The sequence below is a fragment of the Scomber japonicus genome, chromosome 1 (genome assembly GCF_027409825.1).
Source record: "Scomber japonicus isolate fScoJap1 chromosome 1, fScoJap1.pri, whole genome shotgun sequence".
NCBI lineage: Eukaryota > Metazoa > Chordata > Actinopteri > Scombriformes > Scombridae > Scomber > Scomber japonicus.
This window is the reverse complement of record NC_070578.1, coordinates 9,398,191-9,423,734: the sequence shown is the minus strand read 5'-3', so window position 1 is coordinate 9,423,734 and position 25,544 is coordinate 9,398,191. Positions and strand designations below refer to the sequence as shown.

The window sequence follows — 25,544 nt, the reverse complement described above, 5'->3', positions numbered from 1 at the left end:
TTATTAGCACTTATTAATATGAATCAATCACTGCACATTCTTATTATACACTTAACTGTGACCCTTTCCTTCATGGTTTAAGCATAAATGGCACTTAAGACACCATATTAAGTAAACAGAGACAGTAAAGAGTGTTACATATTCTCAGTGTTATGGTTTAAAAACATTTACATTTTTAAAATATCTTTACATAGACAAAATGTACCAGTATATAAGTTCACCAAAGGATTAAGCAAGGCTAGTAAAATACATTCCTCCAAGAAACCAACCAAGAAATCCAACGTGCAAAAATTCACAACTTGACCATTCACAAGCTAGTTCTGAAACCTACAGCTTAAAAGATACATATATATATATTTTTGTGTGTTTTTTGTTACATAAATAATTTGATTATCAAATGTGTATAAGAATCTACTTTGTAGATAAAGAGATAGTCCAACACTGCGGAGTGTCAGTAAAATGTGGGATGCGACTAGGATTACACACAGGTAGAGAAAAATAGTGGAAACCTGGCTGTGGGCTTTGATCAAAGTCACTGTTTGGTGACTGGCTGTCCAGGTGCTATACAGGAATGTCATCAGTCTACCCACATACTTCCCTTCTGGAGATAAAATAACCTTTAACTAAATCAAGATTCACATTAACAGAGACACACAGCTTGTGCTCTTCTTACAAACTGGTAAACTGCCAGACATCAGCAGCACTTAGAAAAGGAGGGCCAGAAGTGGGGTGAGCTACTGAGATGAGTCGGCATGGTAATGGTACATCCTGGCATCTTAGCGACAGGGAGGCATTTTGGTCTGTGGCATCACTGGTACATCAAGCAAACCTAAAACATCAACATTTCCATTTACATTGTGTCCCAGGCGTGGCACTCAGCTGAAACAATTATCCTTTAAGGCTGTCTCACAAATACAAAAGTGACAATAATATGTAACCAACGTGTGTGTGTGTGTGTGTGTGTGTGTGTGTATATATAGATACGTTTGATTTTTTAGCAGCTTATAGAAAATTGCATTCATCAACTCTCTCCCCAGACAAAAAAACTACTGCACAGTACAATTTGTCTCCCTCAATCACTGTTTAACATACTGCAACAAGGCTAATTTATTCCTACATATCTATTTAGATAATAAGTATTTTAAATCTCAAAACTGATCAGAAGTGATCCCTGGTTGATGACCAAATGTGTACAGTATGGAAAATACATGTATTGATGAGACACAAAAAAGTACCTTCTAACTGCACAGTGCACAGCTACATCAGTATACAATGGGGCAGACAAGCAACCGCTTAAACCACAATAAAATCACCCCCTTGCAGTCAAGTGAAAACCGACACTGGGTGTGTTTGTACAACGTTGTTTTCGTCCTTCATTTCATCTGGAGCGTTTCTTCAGGAAACTGCACTGAGATGACAGTCTGTCTCAGTGCTGTGTATATATATATAGATTGGAATGATAACGGGTATGTTTTTTTTCCCACAGTGCAGTAGTACTGTGCTGTACGCATACTGGCATGGTACAGAGTGATTTCCCATAATGCTTGCTGTACAGTCTAGTTTACTTAAGATGTAGTTAACTGTGCTGGAAGTGCGCACATGTGCCTACATCAGCACCCATGTACAGTATTTGGTGCAGTCACTTTCCAAGGTAGCTGGCAAAAATGTAGACATTACGCTGGTGATATACAAGCTACATATACTACTGCTCAGTATTACAGTGGAAAAATCAAAGGGCACCGACACTGTACCATAGCAGCTCCAGTATGGGTATAGCACAGTGCTGTATACAGCCTTATTAGGCTCAGTATGTGTACTGCACAACGCTAGCTGGCAGTAAAAAGCTTGCAGCCAGCTCAGTAGAGGACACTGTCGTTATTGTAGGCGCTGGAGCTGGGGAAGGTGGGACGAGGTTTATTCCAGGGCAGGGCACCAGAGTGGTCGGCTGTGGGAAGGCTGAGGGTGCTGGCGCTCTTCAGTTTGTTCTTCAGGCCCCAGCTGATGAATGATGACTTCTTGGTTACTTTGCGGGACTTGGGGTTCTTGTCGTCATCATCGAAGGCCAGACAAATCATGGAGTAGGTCTTGGGCAGGTTTCCGCAGAAGGTGGCACTCTTGGTTGGCTGAACAGAGAGAGATTGACAGTGACATTTAATGGAAAGAAACAGATGTGTTTTTGATTTGTTTTTGTCACAGTTTTATAGGATCAATAAATACCCAGAATCATAACAAACTGTACTTGTGCCTGATATGATTTGTAGGGGGCTAGACAAAATATTAGAACAGACACAGTAAAATGCAGCTAGCTACTACTTGAAAATTTGTAGAGTTTAATAAATCTCTTCCTAACAAGCTAATATAAAAATGTTTAGGACATTTTATGACATAACTATCCTGTGCTGTGTTGCACTGCTGTACTGTCCAACCTATGTATGTCCTGAATGAGAATGAGCCTTAAAAAGTCTTCAGCTCTGTGTCCTGATATTTAGACTACCAGCCCATAAACCATTTTATATGCAATCCAAATATAAAAAAGCTGCTCTGGCTTTACAATTGCCAGCTTATTCTCTGGACACATTATTTACACAGCTGAGATCTGTTGAATACACTAAATTAAATCCAGAGAGCGTTTCTCATGGGAAACTGTACTGACTACTTAGCTACCTCACAGAGAAATTTGAAACTCTAATAATGCTGTTAAGTTATCTAAGACAAAGACCAATTTTGCTGTCACTATATGTCAGTCAGGGAAACCAGACAGGTGACTTTCCTCTCGCCAATAGGAGGGAAGGAAAGGGGACATGGCATACCATGGGAGGGTTGCTGTCCATCATGCTGACCACCTGGATGTCGATCCCCTCCTCGTTGACGTCCTTCAGCAGCCGCATCACCTCGCTCACACCCATCCACTTGCAGTCAGTGTCGCCCACAGCAACAATGTAGTCACCCTCTTTGAGCCCGTCAGCCTGAAAATGACACGAGAAAGTACAGGTATAAGATAAGAGGCCAGAGAAACGTCCTGATACAGCAGAAGGCAGAGTAAATATTTACAACTGAAGCTTTGCTGGGCTGGCAAGTGAATCAGGTTCACCTACTTTCCTTCAACACCCTGAAGGCAGCTCGGTTCAGCAGAGCAAACACTGATGTTTAGACGGAGAGAGAAATCCCAAACAAAGCTTTTTTGCAGCAGCACTGTGTGTGTGTGTGTGTGTGTGTGTGTGTGTGTGTGTGTGTGTGTGTGTGTGTGTGTGTGTGTGTGTGTGTGTGTGTGTGTGTGTACGTGCAGAATCATAACTCTCCAAACTGTACCAGAGTACATAATTTCATAGCTCAGGGATATCTGTCTTATCTGCATGAGATCAACTATTTATGTCTGATTACTTGATCTGTGTTCACCAGACGCAGGACAACAGCTCCAGAGAATCAGCCACTCTAAATAAAAACTGTTGAATACGGTATTAAAAGTTATAAAGAGTTTGGCCTAGTTAGGCTTATATAATGCTACTAATCTGTGTCGCTGCATAACCCATGGGGCTAAACAAGACTCTGCTCTTTGTCAGCACCTCTTAATGAGCTGTCAGACTGAAAGGATTGCAGAGAGTAAATACTCTCTGATTCTTAATTAAATTAGTAGCCAGAGTGCCTGCGGAGGAGGAGGCGGAGGAGGAGGGAGTGCCTACAAACTTTCTTTGAGGCTGAATCCTGTTAAGGTTTCTGAGAATGACTACATTTAATCAAAGGATCACTGAGCAGATAAGACTGTGTAATTTGAACTTATTTGATATTCAGACTGCAAGCATGCCTAAGATTTTGAACTGTTAGTTCTCCCACCGTAGACAAAGCCACTCCCTGCTAGTTAATCCTGCTGCAGGGAGTTAATATTAAGCAACCTATGCATCTCGCTTTTGTTAAAGTTTGACAGAAAAAAAAGGACTGAGCATGGTGCCTGACATATTTTCTGTTCACTGAAATGACACAGCCCTAATAAGATGAAAACCTATCCTCCATGTGAAACTCTAAATGCATGGGTTAATGAAAGTGGAAGTAAGCTATGATCTACAATATGTGATCATAGTTTACCATCCTAAGGCAAAAAAGATCCTTTCAAAACACCATACATATGAATTTGCACATTTTACTCCATTTGCTACAAACTGTCTCGAGACCATTTCAAGTCTCTGATTCTGAGGAATAAAGGATAACTCACCGCAGCTGGGCAGAGGGGGTCTAATGAAACCACCTGGACGGGTGATTCTCCTTTCAGGGTGAAGCCAAGGTCTCTGTCTTCTGTGCAAAGTCGTATTGTCCGTGGGGCTGTCCACCGTTGCTTGGCTGAGAAGACTGACAGAGGTCCCTGTGTGGAGACAGTGTGGGGGATGCTGGGGTTAATATGGCAGCAGGGTTTCAATACTCTCCTGTAAGAGTTTTAGAGTTCAAAGATGTTGGTGACAGCCTTAGGGGGGGAACTGAAAATCCAACACGTTTAATGCCCTCTGATCCCTGCACAGGGTACGTTAACATGATTTAAGTCCACACCTGTGATCTATTAGCCCAGCAGTACATAGACCTCGTAATAAGCACAGACTAGAGGTCATGTGACCATGAGTATATTTAAATTACCGATCTCTGTCACCTCCAGGTTTCTGAAGTAGCAGTAAGTAGAAGGGGTTTTTTTTAGATTGACAACCTCACCAGACTAGTCACACAAGCCATAGTGTACTTTTTGAATAAAGTGAGTTACATCTGCTTGTCTGCCGAGATGCAGGTATGCAGTACTTTCAATATCGTACAATAAGAGCTACAGTTTAGGCTGCATTTTCTTTAGCAATGAATCTACAATAAATCTACAGCTTTTATTACAAATAATAAATAAATCTTTTAGTTTACTAAATGTTAAATAAATGGTTTAATGAACTCAAATTACTGGAGAACTGCTTTTGGCAGGTAAACAGGCAAAAATACCTCAAATTATTACACTGACCACCTTTTAAAAGTAAGCATATTTAGGAGGCTGCAAAAACCAAGTCAGCTGTCTTTTAGTTGCAAACTTATTTAAACAGTAATTACAATTGTCATCAGCTCATTTTCCATTGAGCACACAGAACAAATTACAAGCATGGCCTACTTTTCCATTTAGGCTGCTGAAGTGAACGACTGTTTTCCATCAACATGCTGCTTATCTGATGGGAAAATCTCTCCTTCGCTAAATCCTGACAATCAATCCTATGTGACAGCAGAATGTCACCTGTTGTTAGATATACTGCTGGGTTTACATTTTCTATCTCTCATCTCTGTGTAGATTTGGAGGGATTTGAGTCTTGCTGTTGAGACTCTTAATGAAGTCCTTCATACGGAGCAAGATGTGATTTTACGATCAGAGGAACTGAGATGATCCCTTAAACCAGCTGCCTGGGATCTTCAGTTCTAACCTTTGATCTCATTACTATTTATTTGCTTGTGAAGAAATAAAGCTTGTTTTTTTGTTATAGTAATTGTAATGTAAATGTGTTGGATAAAAGAATTGGCAAAGTGGCAATTGAATATCTGTAGCACAGGATTTGGACAGTTGACTTCCAGTGACAGCGGATGTTAGTGCCCCCATCCCAGCCACCACCATAACAATGAGAACAGTAACAAGTGTGTTTGCGCTAAACTTTTTTTTCCCACGATTGCAGCCCTTACTTGTAATGGCAACTCTTGACAGAATTCTGCTTGTGTGTGAAAACCAGAATAACCCAAGTGGTGTTCAAGCACCTCTGTCAATGGTTAGTGTTAGTGTTGCATTTGTTGCTTGGATAAAAGTCCAAGAGGCTTTGAAAATGAGAGAAGACTTTGGGCGGGCTGGTGTCAAATGAGCCAAAGCCTCCAGGAGACTCACCCCTGAGTGATTGTATTCAGAAATAACAAAAAATATAATCTGGATGTTAAGAAAATAACATTCCACATCTTAAATAACAAATCCAGAGCCGTTTTGTGTCAATTTGCTGAATAAACCCACCAACACATATATACAAAAAAGCAGCAATGTGTAAGTAAAATTAGTAAATTAGTAGCCCACATACCAGCCTCTGGAAAAAGTCGGTGACTTTCACCTTTGTGGCAGCAGGAACCTCCATCTCTGCTTTGTGCTCTGTTTTTGCTGTGGAAAGACGAGGGAAAAAAAACAACACAAAGCTGTCATTCAACAGTGTTTACTGTCGCAACCACATCTCAACTGTTGCCCTGCAGAGAGGCGAGCCGGGAGTTAGCAGTGTAAACATTACATCATCTGTACCTGGACATAAATGTCAGTTATCACGTCTGATTGCAGCAGGTGTGGTACACAACATAGCAGCCATTTAAGAACCGTTTCCTGAGAGACTAGCCTCACAAATCAACACAGCACTTTGGTCTTGCTTGGGTCATTCGTTAAGTGTTTGTTGTGGTGACACTAAGGTCTGTGGTCAGTTTCTATGTCAACCACAGGAAGAATAGCTGTCACCTCAGTGACGCATAACGGACACTCAAATAAACGTTCAATAGTTCTTGAATATAATAATAAATCCCCTGTAGTTGTCTTATTCTATCAAAACTTCCCATGTTTACTCAAACAGGATATTTTCATTGGCTGTGGTACTGTACTGTCTCAAAAACACTCACAGATAATGTCTGGTGCCTCCATGTAGTCAGTAAACTCCTCCTCGCTTTCATTTTCAAAGGATTTGTTGAGTGAGCGCTCGTGACTGGCTTTTAAAATGTCCTGCAGGACCTCCAGTTTGTTCAAGTGGTGGCACAAACTGTAGATCCTCAGAGCCTCCTCATGGCCCAGGATGGCCGTACGAATGTGTGCTTTACCTGGGAGAAGGAAGAAAATAAAGAGAATAAAGAGGAGAGGACAGAGATGAACAGGGAGAGTCAGGTGAATTGTCCTCGGCACTCTGCTGTGTTTTTATTTTCTTCCATCTCTGCTTGTGCTCAGCCTGTGTGAAAACTCTTACCAATGCGCTCGCGTTCCTCTTTCTTCTTCAGGATGTCCAGAGGAGAGCGTCCCTCAGGAAGGCGGTCATAGACCTGAGACAAGGTCTTCTCCTGCTGGTCCTCATCATCACTGGGACCCACTGGACACACAGAGAAAACAAAGAATCAATAACTGATTCATAGTTCTTAAATGTAAATGAATGAAACATTGAATCATCTCCCATTAAGACTGGAGTCACTGTTGACACAAATGGCTAATACTACACTATTGAACATCTTGTTATTACATCATAATTGCAAAAGATGAATCACCTGAATATAAAAACTTTTGACCTAAACATGGAAAGTAAAACATTACGGCATTTTGAGCCTGTACACAGAAAACACATAAACCAAAACTGTCTCCTCTCCTTGAGCTCCTGTTTGACCAATTTAACAGGTACTGTATAATAAGGCATCAGGACTTTGCAGCAGCTTCTTCCGACCAGTCTGCTTCATAGAGAATATAAAGCATTTATTTATCAGTGTTTGTGGTTCATCTGTTTACTCCGTCAATTTTCATTCTGACCTACTTCTGTACTGAGTCCTCTCTCTACAGTCCTGTGGTTAATTGCTTTATTCTCCTCGTTCACACAGGAATCCGTTAATGAGGAGCCAAACTAAAAGTTGCTTCGCTCTGTTGTGCCCCATTCAGCCCCGTCCCATTTATAGTGCGATAACCAACTATGACCATCCACTGTATAGTATAAATTTCATCTTCAAATTTGCTTTCATTTAAATCTCCTTTTTAGATTTAGAATGGGTAGATGTGCAGTGAGAAATAACTGCTGATGCTGATGTAGATTTGGAATTATGAAACCAATATTTGATTAGAAATTGCTATTATTTTAATGTATTTTTATCTTTTCAATTAACTGATTCATTCAAGTCAGTATCATAGCATAGAAGAGTGAAGAAGAATGAAAAAAACCCTATTATTTGTCGCACAGACCACACTGATGTTTTTTTCTCAATGTTATATAGCCTGATCAACTGTCCAAAACCCCATAAGTATTTAACCTTCAACATAAAAAGAACAACTAAACTCATTAGAAACTAAAGTAGTATAATACAGCTATTTAAAAAGGCATCAGCATCAATCACTGGAGGGCTTTTGTTCACTCACAAAAACCACTCACCTTCCTTTCCTCTCTCACTCACTTGCTCTCTCTGCCACTTGATTATGTAGTCAGCATTAAGAAGCTGCATAACTGTAATCCCTCAGCAGTCTACAGTACTTCCACTCAATTTCACTCCCTCCAACCGTGTCTTTTTTCCCCCTCAAACTCTCTTGCTCTCCTCCTTACTCTGCCCACACTGCCACCAACCAGAGTTCCCAGAAACCTAGCCACTCTTTACCACGGGGACTGTTTGTGTGTGAGTGTGTGTGTATGTGTATGTGTGTGTGTGTGTGTGTGTGTGTGTGTGTGTGTGTGTGTGTGTGTGTGTGTGTGTGTAGCTCTAAATAGCTGTTATGTAAGAGCATTGTGGCTGGCAATGGTTCAGTCCAGCCATCTGACATGACCAACCCAGTGGCCCATACAGTACTCTTAAGAGAAAGATCAAGTTTTCCAGGGTATTGAAAATCAGGCAGCTAAAGTCTCAGGATAGTTTTATAACCCAAATGCCAAAAGCCGGGCTACTGTCCTAAAACAAGTACACTAAAACTTGTATATTAGGTGTTCAGATAGAGTGGGGATAGAAATGTTTAGTGGGAATAAAACTCTACAGATGGTATCTACGCCTGTTAACTCATTTTGGTAACACAGTGGTGTTGTACAAAAGAGAATAGATGGAATGCAGGGGTTGCCTGAAAACCCTGACCCTACACACACCTCCTGTTCTGACTATAAGGACTAGCAGAAAAATAACTTGTTTTAATTACACTATATGTATATGTATGTGTATTTGATGAAGCATAAATCTAGAAAAAAAAAAAGTTACCCTCAGTTTCACTGCTGACTATCCAAGCCAAGGCAAGTTGTTTGCCATGACTAAAACATTGAGGCTTCAATTTTTTTGGTTGGGCTAGTTTGTTATTTTGGGGATATTTTCAACTAATTCTTAATTTATTTCCAAGAGTTTGCTCAGTAATCTCTCAGACATCAAGTCTGCACAAAAGTTCTTAATAAACAGTTTTTCTTACGCGGGTGGTCCAGCAGCGCTGAGGCTACAAAGTAGTGTGCCATGGAGCGGTAGTGGTTGGTTTTGACTTGCGACATGGTGGACCAGAACAACGGGACATTGTCTTTGATTGGCGTCTGGATCATGGACTGATGGACATGGTCATAGATTTCTGAGACCTGGCAGGGAAAAGAAGATAAAGTTACTGAAAGCACATTAAAAGCATTGACGTTGATAAAATCACTAATTAAAATAAGGAATCTGACTCTGGAGTGACTGAAGTGACTCCAGAGCCCAAAGCCCAGAGCCCACAGTGATTATTACTTAACATTCCCTTTAGGTACAGTACATCCTAATGCAATCAGAGCTCGAGAAAGAATACTGTACCTACATGATGTAAGCACTGTGTCTGTGTGAATTTGCTGCTATTTACCTTGGCAGCCTCCTGAGCCATTTTGAGCAGAGAGAAGAACTGGTTTCGGATTCCAGGCAGTGCAGTCTTCTCAAACAGACACTCTTGAGCCTGAGCTAGCATCATGCGAATCAACATGCTGAGCATGGCTGGACTCATGTCGTAGCTGGGAGTGTGGGTGAATGTCTCCTTTAGGTGGTTCAGAACACCTGAGGGAGAACGAGAGGTCAGCACAGTTCGACAGCTATTCCAAACAAATAAAAATCCTGTTAGTGTTACTAGCTAAAGACTAAAGAGGTAAATGTGCCTAAACAATGATGAGGAAACACAAGGCTTCTTTACTTTCTGCATCTAGAATCTCAACTAAAGTCCTCTTGGACAGTTTAAAACAACATTTCATGTTCAAAAGACAAGCACATAACCCCCCAACATTTACATGTGAAGACAAAAATATGAGCACTGAGACTCTGCACACTAAGGATTTCAATTTTTTTCAAGTATTTTACTTGCAATTGAGGTGTGGTAAATTCAGGGCCCTTTCATGTAATCTAAGCAGACAATCCAAAAATAATCTGCCATTTGTCCTTATTTGTTACTGATCTTATTTGTCCAAGCCCTAATCGTAATTTCAGTCACAGTCACAAACCAACATTGCTTTAGTTTGGGTTTTGGTCTCATGTGGATTGCAGCTGAAGAGCGAAAAGAGACTGTAATATATTAATGTATTCTGCCTAACCCAGAATTATGAAATGCAACTTCCCAACATTCAACAAGGCGCTGATTGAAGACTAGGAAAGTACACATTAATGTCCCTTTCACACATGCACTGCAACCCTGCAGTTAAATGGACATTACCCTGAGGAGCTGCATGTTAGAATGCAAATGTTCAAATCAGTTGAATCGGTGTGAATACAGCAGGTCATTTTCAAGAGAATTCACAGCGAGCGAGTGGGTGTGTTGGTGATGTTTCTATCATGCAATTGATGGGACACGGGAAGAATGCAAAACATCGGAGTGTGAATTGGAAGGGTCATTTACATGAAAATGAAAATGTCTAACTGGAGAGACGGTGAGATTCTGGAACTTCTGTCGGTAAGGGACGATGCCAAAATTGTCAGACAAACTGAAGGAACAGCAAGAGACTCAGTTGTTTATGACCAAATTAGGAACTGGTTGATTGACGACTGCACATACTTTTTTCATGTCTGTTCTACCCAGGACCACCCCTCTCACTTAAACCAGAATATTTACAGTAGGTGAGAGCAGATCTAACATACACAATCTCCTGATGTGTGCTACATGTCTGAATGGGCAACTCCAGACAATGGCTGTGGCTTAAGAAAGGCTGGTGATCAAGCTTTTAAAACTACTGTTTTTGTTTAGGTGTTTTTTACATTCATGCTTCATAACAGGAAGCGTTTTATGGGCAATCCTCAATTAGTCTATTTGGGAAAGGGATATAGTTTGTTGGTCCACAAAATTAAAGAAAGAGATTTTTTTTCATCATGCTTTTATAATGATCCTAATTACTGACACTCTCTCACACATATGTTTTCAGAGGATCCACATTGAGGGTTGAATGATTGAATTCAGATTTTGAAAGAAGAAAAGCCCACTGCTAACATGAGATCAATGTCTGTGTACTTCTTTAAAACCGAGCCAAGACACAAACCTTCTTAAATTAGTTTTTCCATGTTCGATTGAAGCAATAAGGCCATCTGTGTTCCAACTGGGAACGCCTCCCTCTTATTTACAGATTAAAAACTTGGCAACAGAAAGCTGTAGACAACTTAATAACAGAGCACTGCCTCGCTAGTCTTCTAGCGTAGTTCGAGGTTCTGCCATTGCTGGATGACTCCTCCCATCCTTTAAACCACTTCTGTGCCACTGGCTAAAGGGAACTGTAGCAGCCTATGCTCTGCCAAGGGCCAAGCTGAGACCCCTCTACAGCTACAGCTAGCATCACCTCCTGTCACTTCCCAGCTTAGTTTATTACTGTCTCTTTACACTGGTGACAATGTACCTCCAAACAGAGTAATTGTTTTTTTTATTACAAATCTAAATTACAGCCATCAAAGCAACATAACTTAAGCCCTGGCATGGTAAGAGCTGTAATTATACTGCAATTCTGCTTGTGCTGCCAAGTCATAATTCTATCGAGGCTTGTCTGAGCTTCCTGAAACCTCTAAAAGGTTGGAAAACCGGTTCATATGACTGGTGATTCTTTGGAAGTCAAGAAGCAGCATTCAGTCTCCGTCATTGAGCAGAAATCAGAGGGTGGAGACTGGCACATATTCTTCACAGAAGGCTATGTTTGCACTCTACTAGTACTCTATTTCTGAACAGTGTGTCTTGTTGTTGTTAAGGTCACTCTAAAAGGAAAAAAATGTTTTCAGTTTCAATATGACCCAAGTTTTTAATTTGACTTGTCTTGAATGTTGGAAATGAAACTAATATCCATTCTTGCTTAGTGAGAGGGTAATTATCTGATTAAGCTTGTTCTATCTCTACATACCTGCAGCTTTCTGGAAGGAAGAGATGGCTTCCTGCAGGCCGACTATGGTCTGTCTGTCGCTGCGAGTACCGATCTGAGAGTAGAGGGCGGCCATGTTGAAGAGGATGCTGGCCTTCTCTAGAGACAGGTTCTGTTGGCACACCGGCACTCCGGTGAAGGAGTCATACCTGAGAGAAAGAAACCAGATTTTTATTTGTCAAGCAGACTTCAAAACAGTTACAAATATAAAAAATAAATAAAGTTAAGTAAATAGCAAAAAGAGTTTATAAAATGTAAAGGATTTTACATAGTGTATTTAAACATTTCTAATTCCAAGTGATCTAAGAGTTTAAACTACATTTAGACTTTCCATCTTTTTCTCTTCCTTACAGCTAAAGGTTTCAGAGGGATTAAGCCTTTAAGCTCATCTTCTCCCTCAACTCATGAATGAATGAAATGCATTTGACATGAAGTGGTTACATGGTTACCTTTAAAGTCCTGGATGTAGCAAAAGTTTCTCTAAATAAATGAAAATAAATCTGAACAGGTTCCATCTACTCCCACAAAATCCACATTCAATACTGGTGACTAATCTCATAACAAATAACCAACATGAACTTTTTGCGCTCTTTTTTTAGAACCATTATCTTCAGTTAAAAGTCGTTTTTGCTGCTGACCTTGATCATTTTTTTCGTTGCTGGTATGCTTTCAAGTACCTACTGTACTTCTCTCTCCCTGCCAAAACAGATTTTTTTCTTATCTGCTTGTAACAGGTTGCTATTAAACCAATTTCTTTTACTGATCAAACTAGGTACAGCCTGATGGCTTTAGGCAGAGAAACACTAGTTGATCTGTGGATTTTAGGAAGTAAGAAAAACATGACTGAGGTTTAAAGATCTCACTGTTGTACCTGCTGTCTTTCTGCTGTGCCCTATTTTCTATATTTCCCAAATTATGTCATCTTGTTATTAGCAATATCCCTTTAAGTGCTGTTTGAAATTGCTTTTATATATGGTTTATAATTATTATTGCCATTGTTCTTATGTGGTAGGTAATGCTGTGTGTACCATGTGAAGAAGATGCCAGTCTGGCGGTTTGGGGAGAAGAATCGACTCTCCATCAGAGGAAGATGGCTGAAGTACTTTGCCAGCAGCTCCACTCCTGCCTCGTTTCGACTCGGCGTTCTGCAAGCCTAAGACATGGAAGGAAAGAGAGAAAGAGATCTGATAAAGTCTGCCATAATGTGGCTCACAGTGAGGACACATTAAAGAATCAGTTCTCCTAAATCACAAACATAAAAAATAAATCACGTACAATAGTGTTATCTAGCAATGTGGATGCATTTATTTTTACATACTTAAGTTTTATATATCTGCCGCCTCTGAGCATGAATACAGTAGTGATTTATGTTTGCTTGTGCTGTTCAAACCAAGTACCACCAAACACTACTCAACACTATCCCCACAAACATCAGTAGTTCTCTTGTAGAAAACAAATCTGTTGACAGTGAAGTCTGTGGATAAGGAAGGGGGCGTTGCTGTTTTTCAGATGTTTCAGATGAGGTTTCAGATGAGCACCAGATAGTACCGGATAACAATTCCATTCACCTCCATTGTATTTGGGTGGCGGCAGTCATCCCAGAGACCAATATCTAAAAAACGATACTATCTGCATGTCTAGAGAGAACTGAATGTGTTTGTGACTTGGGTGGACCAACCCTTTAATTCTAGACATCTCAAGACAAAAGGATTTTATGGTGCTTTGTGTGGTAGAAAATGATATGAATGCTGCTCATATTAAACCCTATTAAAATAAACAGCGTTCAAACAGTGGTCATAAGCACAGAAGTAATCTAAAACTAAGCTTTGTTTTCTTGGTGGTAATTTAGAGACCACTAGTGTAGAAAAGAAAAGCTTTTTTATATCATGTCACATGAGACTAAGTTTACACTACCTGTCGAAGGTCCATCAGATCAGCGATTTCATCTTCAAAATGGTTCCCGTCCTCACTGTAGTGCTCCAAGATGATGTCCTGTCCAAAACAAGCAAAGCTCAACATCACAAAACACTGTTATTCCAGCCACCTGTTATTAAGTGTTCTGGAGCTTTAACCTGCAACCTTTAAGTCACAAAAAAGCTTCTCTTACAACTAGTTCACACTGTCACATCATTCCTTTACATTCCCACAGAAGCCAAGTCCTACAGTATCTCAGCTGTGCCAAGTAGGTTAGCGAGAGCCGCCATTCTATCAGAGCCAGGCAGAGGCAGGGAAAACCCGGCCGTCAAAACTGAGGCGTGATTACCGTCAAAAAGTAGAGCAGAATTTACCTACCAAGTCATCAAACAAGAAGAGAATGCAAAGCACATAAAAGTGTCATCAGGACTTTTACAATAGTGTTTTACTGAGATGCTGCGTAGCTAAATGATAACTTTATATTCTTGATCACTACTGACCCACTTTTCATTAGCAGGAAAAGTCTTTATATATTCGCATTGTTCTTGAATAAATAAATAGTTAACATAATGCAGTAGCAGGTGTATAATGTGACCCAAATACTTTAATTAGATTTCCATTTTAATCCTGATTAGAGACCAAGTTTGCAAGATTTGTAAGCCTCTGTCTTCATATTTATGTTCATGTTGGTTAGTTTTAACTTCCTGCTTGTCTGTGAAGATAGTCTGCGTTTATGATGTCACAATGTTTCAGACATTAATCCTAACCCTTGATTAACTAGTGATCAGGACATGCTGGTGAGCACTGTTCTTCTGTCTTCTCTACAGCTCAGTGAGATGTCAGTTGTTACCTTGAAAACTTTTAAACCTTATTTTTAGCTATTTCCCATTAAAGCTAACCCACCTTTGAAGCAATGGTTGCAATGATGATTAAATCATGATAAACATGTTAAATGAAGCTATATTATGGTTACTTTGAGAGCAATGTTGAAATCAAATGGCTGCATTACATTATTTTACAGTATGTAAGAGCGAACAGTGAAACTGTGGGTTTTTTTTTCTTCTGTACCTTGAACGGAGTAGAGAAGTCAACTTCTTTTGTCTCCTTCAGGCCCAGAGCAATGAGGGGGATGTTGGCCGTTTCACTGTAGGCAAATCACAGAGATAGAAATTATACACATGATCAGTACTTATTTAATTCTCAAATAACAATTATTAAAAGCAAGACCAAGAAGCAAAAAACACAAATATCCAGCATTAATCCACTAGCACATGAAGGTGTCCTTGTAGTAACAGCCTGATCACACCAGCAACCACTTTATCCCTTGAGAAAGTTCACATTTTACAGTAATCTTGAGTGTAGTTTCATAGAGGGGAAGTCTGGATAAGGCAGATGGTGCTAACAGCAGGAGGTAGGATTTAAAGGTGAATGGGACCACTACATCCTCTTGTACTGCAAAGTTTCACACCTCCCAGTTAATTAATCGTTGCAGAGCTGCAGCCCTGCTTCAACAATGCTAATAATTTTTTTCTTCATTTTGACACATCAAGCCAAAAACAGGCTACCATTAAACACCAGATAAACATCTCACTCAGATCTCAGCTGAAACTATAATGATTTGGAGTTTCTGTGGTCGTATGAACCTGGAGGACCTTGCTGCTGACAGATGGAGAGCAGGTTGAGCTTGTTATCAGAGCTGAGGAAATACAACCTGACAAATACCTGCTGCCATTTGAACATAGCCTACAAAAAGACCCCCAAAAAACTTCCCCTTCTGAAAGCAGGAGAATGAGGTGTTACTACATAAAACAAAAAAAAAGCTTGTGTATCGTACGGTTAGGAACAGGTTAGGGTTATCTAAAAACAACTTTCAGGTAATGCAAGATTCCGTTTTAACATTACAAACATCAACAAATCATCAAATTATCCCACATCTATTTTAATCAAGAGTATCAAAGAGACGCTCAGCCTTTCCACAGCACAAGATGTCAAAACCACAAAAAAACAACTCATTCATCACTTGATGATAAGGCGGCATTCCTCTGGCATACTGGCTCAGTGAATCACAGAAAACCTCATTCATCAGAAACACTGTCGGAGCGAGATAGAGGCTGCAGTGTAATCCATTAGTACTTGTAGATGAGATCACTCTGGTCTTTTCTCTGGTTTGGCAGAGGGGGGGGGGGGGCTGCATGGGGGATGAGGATATCTGTTCAGTTGGGAATCTGAAATGTTAAAAGCCTCTCAGCAGCTCACTGCCCCTACTTGCACACACCACCCTTCGTTAAAGTGCCAGTGCGCCAGACATGAAACAGACGACATGGCTTTGGCCGACCTGCCGAGCTCTGGTTTGCACCAAAGAGAGCACGGCACAACTTAAACCCTTTACTAAATATCAAAAAGTATGTGGGGTCACAATCTCATCATATACAGTTAAGATTATTTTGTTTTTGTTTTTTTCACTCTATACTGATACACTCCAGGCTATTGTACAAGGTTTTGGCTGCTTGGATTGTTTAACTGCTATGGAAGTTGAGTGGTGACTTGTGTAGCAATAGGTCACGGCCAGTAAGCGCTGAGTAGTGAGTAGTTTTCATTTTTTAGAAATACACTTAGTCGCTCTCTCAGCTAGCCTAGCTTAGTGTAAAGACTGAAAACAGACGGAAACAGCTAGCCTATCTGTCCAAAAGTTACAAAAAAAATTGTAATCCATACTATTTGTTTAATCCATACAGTAAAAATGACAAGCAATGATTTTTCAAGGGGTTTATTTTGGACAGAGCAAGTCTAGCAGTTTCCAAAGTTCATTGTGTGAAACTAAGCTAGCTGTTTCCTGACCTAATATTTAACAGAGAGTGGTATCAATGTTTTCATTTAACTCTTGGTAAGAAAGCAAATAAGCAGTATCTGTATCTGTGGAAGTAACAATATCTGTTAGCGTAATGCAAAATAATATGTTAAGCAGTGCAGGCAGTAGAGAAGGAACTCGAGGACTAATCAAAATATTATTTCCTGATGCAGAGGTGCTGCAACTCCTGGTTATTCTCACCGGTGACTGATTCACTGAACTTTTATCAAAAAAGTTATTAGTCTAGGCAAAGTGGCCCCCAACCCTCTTCCCCCAAAAAAGTACATATTTCAAACTATTTCCCTCCTATTTGTTATATGATTGATCATCAAGGCATTAAAAGTACAACCAGTTTTCAGAGGTTGCAGAATCTTAGCATCTCATCTAAAGTAATCTTACACATACACAATAGAATAAAAGTGAAAATTATTCTCTCCATTCTGTCTCCTGTAGCAAAGTTAATGAAGCAGTCTGTAGTGCTGATATCTTTGTCTTTTTTTCGTTCGTCATCACTTAAGCTGTGCTGATTCAGAGCACATTAAGGAGAGTTCAGTTTGTTTTCAAGGTCAAGAACATTACACACAAGAACTGAACAAATATGTACTAACCCACAAATCACAGCACAAGTAAGGCTTGATTACTAATACCAAAGTATTATGACACTCCTTAATGCAAGTAAAAAGCATAATCATTCATTTAGTTCCCATGTTTGATGAGACTGTCAGGATTGCAGTAATTGGGTGTTACTTTTTTAGGGTCACTAACTTCATGTACAACATGTGTACACACCAGTCACATTTACTGTACGTGTGCCAAAACCAGCTGAATCTAGTCTGAGTGAGAAATACCATCAGGGACACTATTCAGATAACGGTGGACTGGTGGGAAAAGCCTAGAAAAGCGAGGAGAGGTTTTTGTTCTTGGACATAAGACAGAGGTTGTGTTTCAGGCAGCGACAAGGAGGCTCATGCTCTATTGTGACCGTAGAGCGTCATCTCACTGACACACCTGCTCAGAAATAACAGGGTTGGACTTTCTCAACATATCCAATATTCCCATACACCGTACATGTTATCTACACTCTCCGTTTATGTATGGCCATTTGTAAATCGGGTAGTGCGAATATGATGATGCTAACACTTTGCACGTGTTTAAACTTCTTTCAAAACAGACACACAATGGAGGACAGGTGATGGTAGTTTCACAACCTGCCTATTGTCTCTGGATGGAGCAGTGAGCAGGTGTTTTTCTAAGAGACGAGGCATCTGAATGTTCCCACACTCGAGTCTGTCTGGTCCCATGTGACAGAGGACACTTGAAGTTAAACTTGGTAGTGAGAGGCAGCTGCTGAATGTTGATATCATGCAAACTGAACTAAGTGTCTTTTTTTCTTAGTGGCTGGAGTGCAATGTTTTCTTTTCCAATAATTACAGATTTCACTTGTTTCTTTGAGCAATGCTCTAAAATTCTTTACACACCAAACATTAAAAGTTGGTAAAATAATCAGCTAAATCACTGAGTGGAATACAAATAACATTCAGGAATAGATTTGCCTCTCTGGATTCCTGAGCTGTAAAATCTATCTTCTTAGGAACAGACACAGGGAGTCCCCCCCGTCTGCAGGGCTGCTGATTTATTAAAACCAGGTTAAACCCTCCTGGTCCTTACAGCACCAAGACCTTGCAAGCAAAACAAACTAATCATTTAATCAGGGCTTTTTGTCTTGCCTGCAAAAGTGGGTACTCTGGGTTCATGAGCACATTTTTGTCTGAATTTAGAAGAAAAAAACTCAGCTGGGTCAGCAGCTTTTTAAGAAATCCCTAATAAATGTTTTGAGAATGAAAGAAACCGTCTGATTGTATGACTCTGTCAACCATGTCCAATTTCTTTCAATGACCCTCAGCATGGTTACCATAGTTACCACCATACAACACCCCATCCCACATAATCCTCCACAATCTCCCTACCTTCTTCTCATCATTTTGTTGATTGGTTGTCATTGGTTACTTGGCATCTTCTATTTTTTGTGTGTGCATGTATCATAAGTGTTTTTACATTAATCATGGATGGAGTGAGTATGAATGTTGTATTACCTAATGTGTGCTTATGAGAATGTGTGGTTACTATGTGTAAGCAGATGGTTTATAGACGTTTCAAGTGTTCTTAGTGTTCTTAATAAGAAGAACCACCTGGAAGCAGACATCAAGGCAGGAAGTCTGTGGTAGAGAGCTAGAGGCCAAGAGAAAAGCTGTTTTCTAAAATATTATATGTTCATAATGGAATAAATTGAATTGCCTTCTGTTCGTCATTTGCCACCCAGCCACTGAAGTGCTCACATCAAAGCACCACAGTTAGATCTCCACAGAATATGTTTCACCACTATTATAAACACCCACGTTTCCGTATCAGTCTTCAATTTATTCAGGTCTACTTGACACGTGACAGAGACAAAGCGTGTGTCCCCATGACATACATACAGCAAAATCATTCACACCCTATAAACTTGGCTCGACTTTGCAGAAAGAAAACACCGAAGTCTCTCACCCATCACCTAACACTTATCACCCACCCACACACATGCCCACATGATCATCAGACTGCAGAGAGCGAAGCCTTGTGTGAGATTCTTATCTTATTTTGCATACACGTTCAGCTCATCCTTTCCTTTTTGCTCTGTCCTTTGTGTCTCTAAAAACCAGCCACTCCAGTTCAACAACAACAAACTCTTGCTCTTTGTCTTTGTGCTTTTCTGTATCCCTCTTCCTTCATACACTCATTTTCTCTGCTGCTCTGTCATCAAGTGTCTTTCATCTGCAAGAGTGCATGATGACTTAAATACAGTGTCAGAGCCATCAGTCTCCTGCTGGCCGCCAATCAACACTTTGTGTCTGCACCCGCCTTAGCTTTAGCTTTAGATTTCTTTTTGTGGAATGAAGTTCACAATTTCCACTCATCACTTCTGTAAATTTAGGAAATGAAAATTAGGACCAGATTTAGTTTAAGATTAAAGTTAAATTTGTACAGAATATTCAAGACTTTGGGGTCAGTGGTGGCCTTATTATGTGGCAGGAGGACTGGTGCCACACTCATTTGTGGCAACTGCAGAGAGCTCTGGCTGGTGTGTGTGCATTTCCATCATGCAATCTATTTAATAGTCTCATCGTAGGCTGTTAGCATGAAAATAAACCTGTAAATAATCCATAATTGAAAGTCATTTGAATTCCATTGCCTGCAGACACATTGCTACTGAAGACCAAACCGCAGCCCTCCTCACTGGTGAAGTCAAATTGTGAACAAACAGCGCAGAATGTTAGTTGCATGGCTAACAGGAAACCGCACAAAACGATGTACAATCAAAGTCTCACGAGATCTTCTGCTTTGGTGAGTGATTGTTTTTTCCATTTGATGTACATTTCATAAACGTCCTCAACAAGCCTGTACAGTGGGTGTAACTTTGGGCTCCTATAATTTGACTTTCTGCCTTTTTTTAAATGATTTTTTCATTATAGTGGTGGCATATTGTACCAGCTATGGCAGCTATAGAAGTAGTAGTAGAAGTAACAGAAATATTTTTACTTACTGGGTGTTCTGGTAGACCTCCACTGAGCTGTTGAGTCCTTCCAGCTGTCCCATCAGAAGTTGTAGGTTGGAGTTAACATAACTCAGCTCCAACAGAACCATCTCTTTAACCTTGTTGTTAGATGTCGCCCTGCGAGGGGGGAGAGTTTGGGGAGGGAGAGACAGATGCAGAGAAAGAAAAAGACAGAGACAGAAAGGTCATAAATAGTTTGAAATAAAGAGAGGGAGGAGGGAAAGAAAAGAAATATCAGGCTTGTTATTATCCAGTCCCGTGCAGCCAAACTCCTGCAGCTGATTATTAAAACAAGCGTTCCTGCCCACATGTTCTGGACCACAGACCTGCGTCACTGTGACCCACTGTGCACTTGATTTATTCCCCTGCACGCAACAGCATAACCAAGATCTCTGAATCACAACTGTAGTAGTCTAGTTGTAAATAAAATCCACTGTGACAGAACAAAGTATCATGTGATGATATTTTATGTTTCGTTACAGATGAGATGAACATAAAATAATTGACACAATGGGGAGTGTCAGAGTATCAGTAGAGGTCAGAGGTGAGATACACAAGCATAGCTGAAACCTCCTGCTGAGATAGCAGAGGAGACGAGCACATTAATACAATATGTTCCTGTATGTGTGTGCGTGTATCTGTGTGCACACAAGGGGTTAGGATTCACTGCAGATTAGAGATAAGGTTGCAATGAAATCTCTACCCAGTATGTTTCTGCTTGTGTGTGTGTGTGTGTGTGTGCGCTTGTCAGTTGCTGGTTCCTTTGTAAAGCTAAATTTATGATGCAGCGCTGGAAAACACAAACAACCTTTCACATGCATCCATTGTGTGAAGGTACCACACACACACACACACACACACACACACACACACACTTCAGTGGTCTCACCAATATTCTTATCTGTGTTTTACAGTGAAGCAGTACACATTATCTGTGGGTCCTGACTAATGGGACACATACACACACACACACGTACACACACGTACACACACGTACACACACGTACACACACTTGTCCCAAACCTGTAAGTCTGGAGATGTTTCAGTAAGAGCCTGTCACCTGATCTCTCTCTCTACCCTGTAATTACAGAGGATGTGATCTTTAACAAGAGAATTGAAATGTTAAGAAGCGCTGGCAGGCAAGAGTTTGAAAAAAAGAAAGAAAAAAGAATCAGTTCAGCTGAAGGTTAGAGAGCTGGAGAGAGAAAAGTATGTTTTAACCGATATGATCTTTGACAGCTCATATCAATGTTATTTCCACAGAAAAAAAACTAGGTTACAAACTCCATTCAATCAGGTGATAGTGCTTATATTTCAGGTAAGCACAGCTACACTACATTACCATATTCCTGACTCTAGTTATTCCCTCCGTACAACACAGTGGAACATAACAGAGTTGTCTACCCTTGCTTCAGTTTTCCCACCACACCATCACTTCCTTGTGGCCTGCAGAGGGGGTTTCTGGAGAGGTTGGGTCTGGGGAAAACATCAGGGTGGAGGAGGCAGAGGTGCTGTGGTTTGGACAGGATGGACGTCAGCTCTCCAGCCCAGAGGCTGTTATTAATATCTAATTTAATATCTAATATCATCCAACAGTGTGTGTGAGACTCAAACTGCAAACCAGAAAATGCGGTTTTGCTCAGGTTTTCCCCATCCTCTTCTAGGAAAAGATTGTTGTCTTTTGGCAGAGTTACAGTTTGTAGTTTTTCCCTCAAGGCTTTTGATCTGACGACAGATAAGATGACTGACAGAGATAAAAACTATTTGTGATACTGTGTTATGTATTGCATATACCTGGTCTGTGCTGAATGTTTGTTTTTAGAAGAGAAAAAAGAAGAGAAGAGAAGAGAAGAGAAGAGAAGAGAAGAGAAGAGAAGAGAAGAGAAGAGAAGAGAAGAGAAGAGAAGAGAAGAGAAGAGAAAACTGGTCTGACCAGACTGACTCCACCTGTTGCTGATAGAGAGAGGAATGCAGAACAAGAGATTTGAAGGGGAAAAAAGAAAGGTAGGGAAATTGAGAGCAACAAAAGACATGCAAGAAAAACCTGGACCATAATGACTATAAAATGAAAGTCCTCATGACAGCATCTTTTAATGATGCTATTTTCACATAGAGCACAAGCTCACGTCATTTTCTGGATCTCTTACACAGATGGAAGCTCACAGGTAGAAATACAGTCAGGCTGCATATGATTTGAGAGCATACGTGAACCTCAAAAAATGCATTCAAGCTGTTCTCTCTGCTGCAGCTGGACTGGCAGATGCACACACACACACACACACACACACACACACACACACACACACACACACACACACACACACACACACACACACACACACACACACACACACACACACAGAGAGAGAGTCCGTTTGCCCCTGGCCTAAGCTGGCCAGACTATGTGAGGCACTGGAGGAATGCGGACGCTTCTGAGGCTGACTGTAGGCTTAGACAGACCTCATGCACACACACTGTACACGCGCACACACACACACACACACACACACACACAGGTCACCAGACCAATCTGAATGCAAACGGAAACAGACTTGATCCTGGAATCTCAGTGGGAGAAGAAGCTGAGGCTACACTCACAGTAACACAGACTGTTAACTGTCCTGACTGTTGTGACGTACCATCCTGGCCAATCACAGTGCAAAAAACACAGTGCTGCACACAGTAACAGGAACAACTGTAACCCTAAGCCTGCAATAAACACCACTTTTATGACACTAATAACCATCTATTTCTGTCTACACTTGTGCAGGAGCTTTCCTCTGAACTCCAGTATTTGGCTTAAAATATGCAACAATAAAAAGTCTTATTACTCTAGATGTTTTGACTATTTTTATCTCTCCAGACCGCAAGCAGCTGACAGACTTGTTTTGTTTTTTTCCGGTATAGCAGGTTCTGGTGGAGTTCAGGAAAACAAATCATCCTCCTTTGTCACAGCTCGGAAACAGACTGGAAATCGGACTAACCAACAAATCTGCTGTATATGTAATATGGAAGATGAACTTAGATAAGATTTTAATTTTCTAAAACGTACTGTTACCTAACTTCAGTTATGTCACATAACTTTGTCAAACCCTTTGTGTAAATGAAGCAGTAATAACAGATACTAATTACAGAGCATCTGCGCCATGTTACAAAGCATTTCTAAAAGTCAACTCTGCTCTACAGACAAACAAAGGCCTCTGCTTTGAAAGCTACAGAGGAGAAGGAGGGGTAAATACCTGTGCACAATGCATTGTTGCTCAAGTGCCCCTGAGCGCTCTTAAACCATACATGCATCATTTTTGACTCGTGGATCAGAGCTTCGGCTTAGCTTAAAGCTTTGTTGACACTGATCCTTGCAGAAAACCCAGCATACATTTTGCTTTGCTGGTGACTGTATAGTATATGTTTCTGAAAAGATGTAAGAAGCCATAATACAAAAGTTTAAATACACTGTGCCAGGCTGAACAAAAAGCCTGAGGTTGAGTTGTTTGAGAGGACAGTTAACTTCCTCATTTTTTCTGTCATACTGCACCTGCTGAGAAATCTGATTTTAAAAATTAGGTCATTCCACCATACAAGACTGAGTATTTCAGCAGGGAGAAGACTTTGTTTTTAAATCCTGAGAATAGAAACACAGTCTGTGAGCTGCTGAATATATCATCCTGTTTCACACTTAATTCACCTTTAAGGACAGAACAAGTGTACAGAACAAGAATACAAAATGTACAGTTGTTAATGTAGCTGCATAGACCAGAATACTACAAATGGAAAATCTATCTTTAAAAAAATAACGACAGGACGTTTCATAACTTTTCAATCAAGCGAGATGTTTACATTTCACAGTGTCTCTAAGCCACAATGCATAGTAGCTCTTTGTTTTCAGTCTACATGGAATGCTCCTCTTCAAGATTGTTGTCGCCTAATATCATCTGCCCCTCTCTGTGTTGTTTTGAGTGAGACATGACAACCCATGACACAACGATGAAAGAAGTGAAGTTAAATTTGTCCCAACATCAACAGACCACATGCAGTTTAACAGAGGTCACACCTAACACACGGTGACATAACTGGCTGACAACACAGCAGAACAAATGATAGATGAAGGCGCGAGAGATAAATGTTTAACAAATGCAAATGCATATCTGTGTTTGCATGCGTGTAATGTTGCCGTGACTTATCCTTATTCCTTTGTTTTTCTTACATATGCAGATTACAGAATGATTCAATCTGCCCACTTTTCCACTCTAACAAAGTGGGAAGATTGAAGCGCATCAAAGTTCTGTACAGTGTGTTTGCAAGTACTGTCAGTCATCAGTTTAGTTCTTACTTCAGCAGGTTCTCGGCTCCGGCCCTCATCCTCATCTGTTTGATGATCTGCTGGTTTACACTGGCTCGCTTATTCTGCAGTTTGCTGCGTCCAGTTTGGGCGAACGGGTTACAACCCTGAGACAAAAAAAAAAGCATCAACAAACATGTCAGCAAAAGATTACAACTCATTAAAATGTAGTGAAAATAAAACATTTAATTCATGCTTTTTACATTACAATGACTTGGAATTATAAAATAGGTAAAATTTCTTTGAGTCATTCAAACTCTGTGTTCATCTTTATTTATTCATATCAGCCGTGTCCCAAGCTATTTATTTTCATATAAAAGGTTGTTGCTAGACAACCATGAGCAGTGGCTGTATAAGCATCAAATGATACATTCATATGACGTAAAACATTTTTTTTTAGTATTTGGCTTTTAAATCGATTAATAAGAGTTATGACTTTATCTTCCCTCCCTGATAACACTGTAAAAGTAAGTTGGGTGTGGTCCGAGCTGCACCTTGTTATACTGTACTTGAGTGAAACATATGCTGCTTTCCCTCCCTCTGTGTTTACACGTAACGGCCTGTATGAGGCTGTACTGTGTGTCCTTGTCCCTATCACCGCCACTAAGTGTCCCAGCCTTACTAAGTCAACAGGCTGTCAGTCACAGTAGTACAGATAAACTGGTCTCAGGCATTCATGGTGGCTGACTCACAGCGCAGCAGAGGTGTGGTCTGTAATGTACATCAGAGCAGAGCGTAAAAATTAAAAAAAAGAAAAAAGAAAGACGCACAGAGAGCAGTCGGCT

At 40.4% G+C, this 25,544-nt stretch overlaps 1 protein-coding gene across 1 annotated transcript; it reads right to left on the bottom strand.

Annotated features, from left to right (window-relative positions):
* Nucleotides 1-1,810: 1,810 nt before the first annotated feature.
* rhpn2 (rhophilin, Rho GTPase binding protein 2) lies at nt 1,811-24,860 on the bottom strand. The gene is made up of 14 exons (XM_053318678.1): nt 24,751-24,860; nt 20,408-20,536; nt 15,048-15,123; nt 13,980-14,057; nt 13,094-13,218; nt 12,048-12,214; nt 9,554-9,741; nt 9,143-9,299; nt 6,978-7,097; nt 6,640-6,834; nt 6,063-6,139; nt 4,208-4,354; nt 2,811-2,966; nt 1,811-2,123 (listed from the first exon to the last, which is right to left on the bottom strand). Exons 1-14 carry the CDS (start codon nt 24,783-24,785, stop codon nt 1,857-1,859), a joined length of 1,917 nt encoding a protein of 638 aa, XP_053174653.1. The 5' UTR covers nt 24,786-24,860; the 3' UTR covers nt 1,811-1,856.
* Between the last annotated feature and the right edge of the window lie 684 nt (nt 24,861-25,544).

Bases quoted from the DNA above. Each gene is read 5' to 3' on its own strand.
- rhpn2 (XM_053318678.1), bottom strand. From the start codon at position 24,785: ATGAGGATGAGGGCCGGAGCCGAGAACCTGCTGAA. The intron at 20,537-24,750 runs GTAAGAACTAAA...CCCCCCTCGCAG, and splicing joins GGAGCCGAGAACCTGCTGAA to GGCGACATCTAACAACAAGG. The intron at 13,219-13,979 runs GTAGTGTAAACT...TCCATGTCTTAG, and splicing joins ATCTGATGGACCTTCGACAG to GCTTGCAGAACGCCGAGTCG.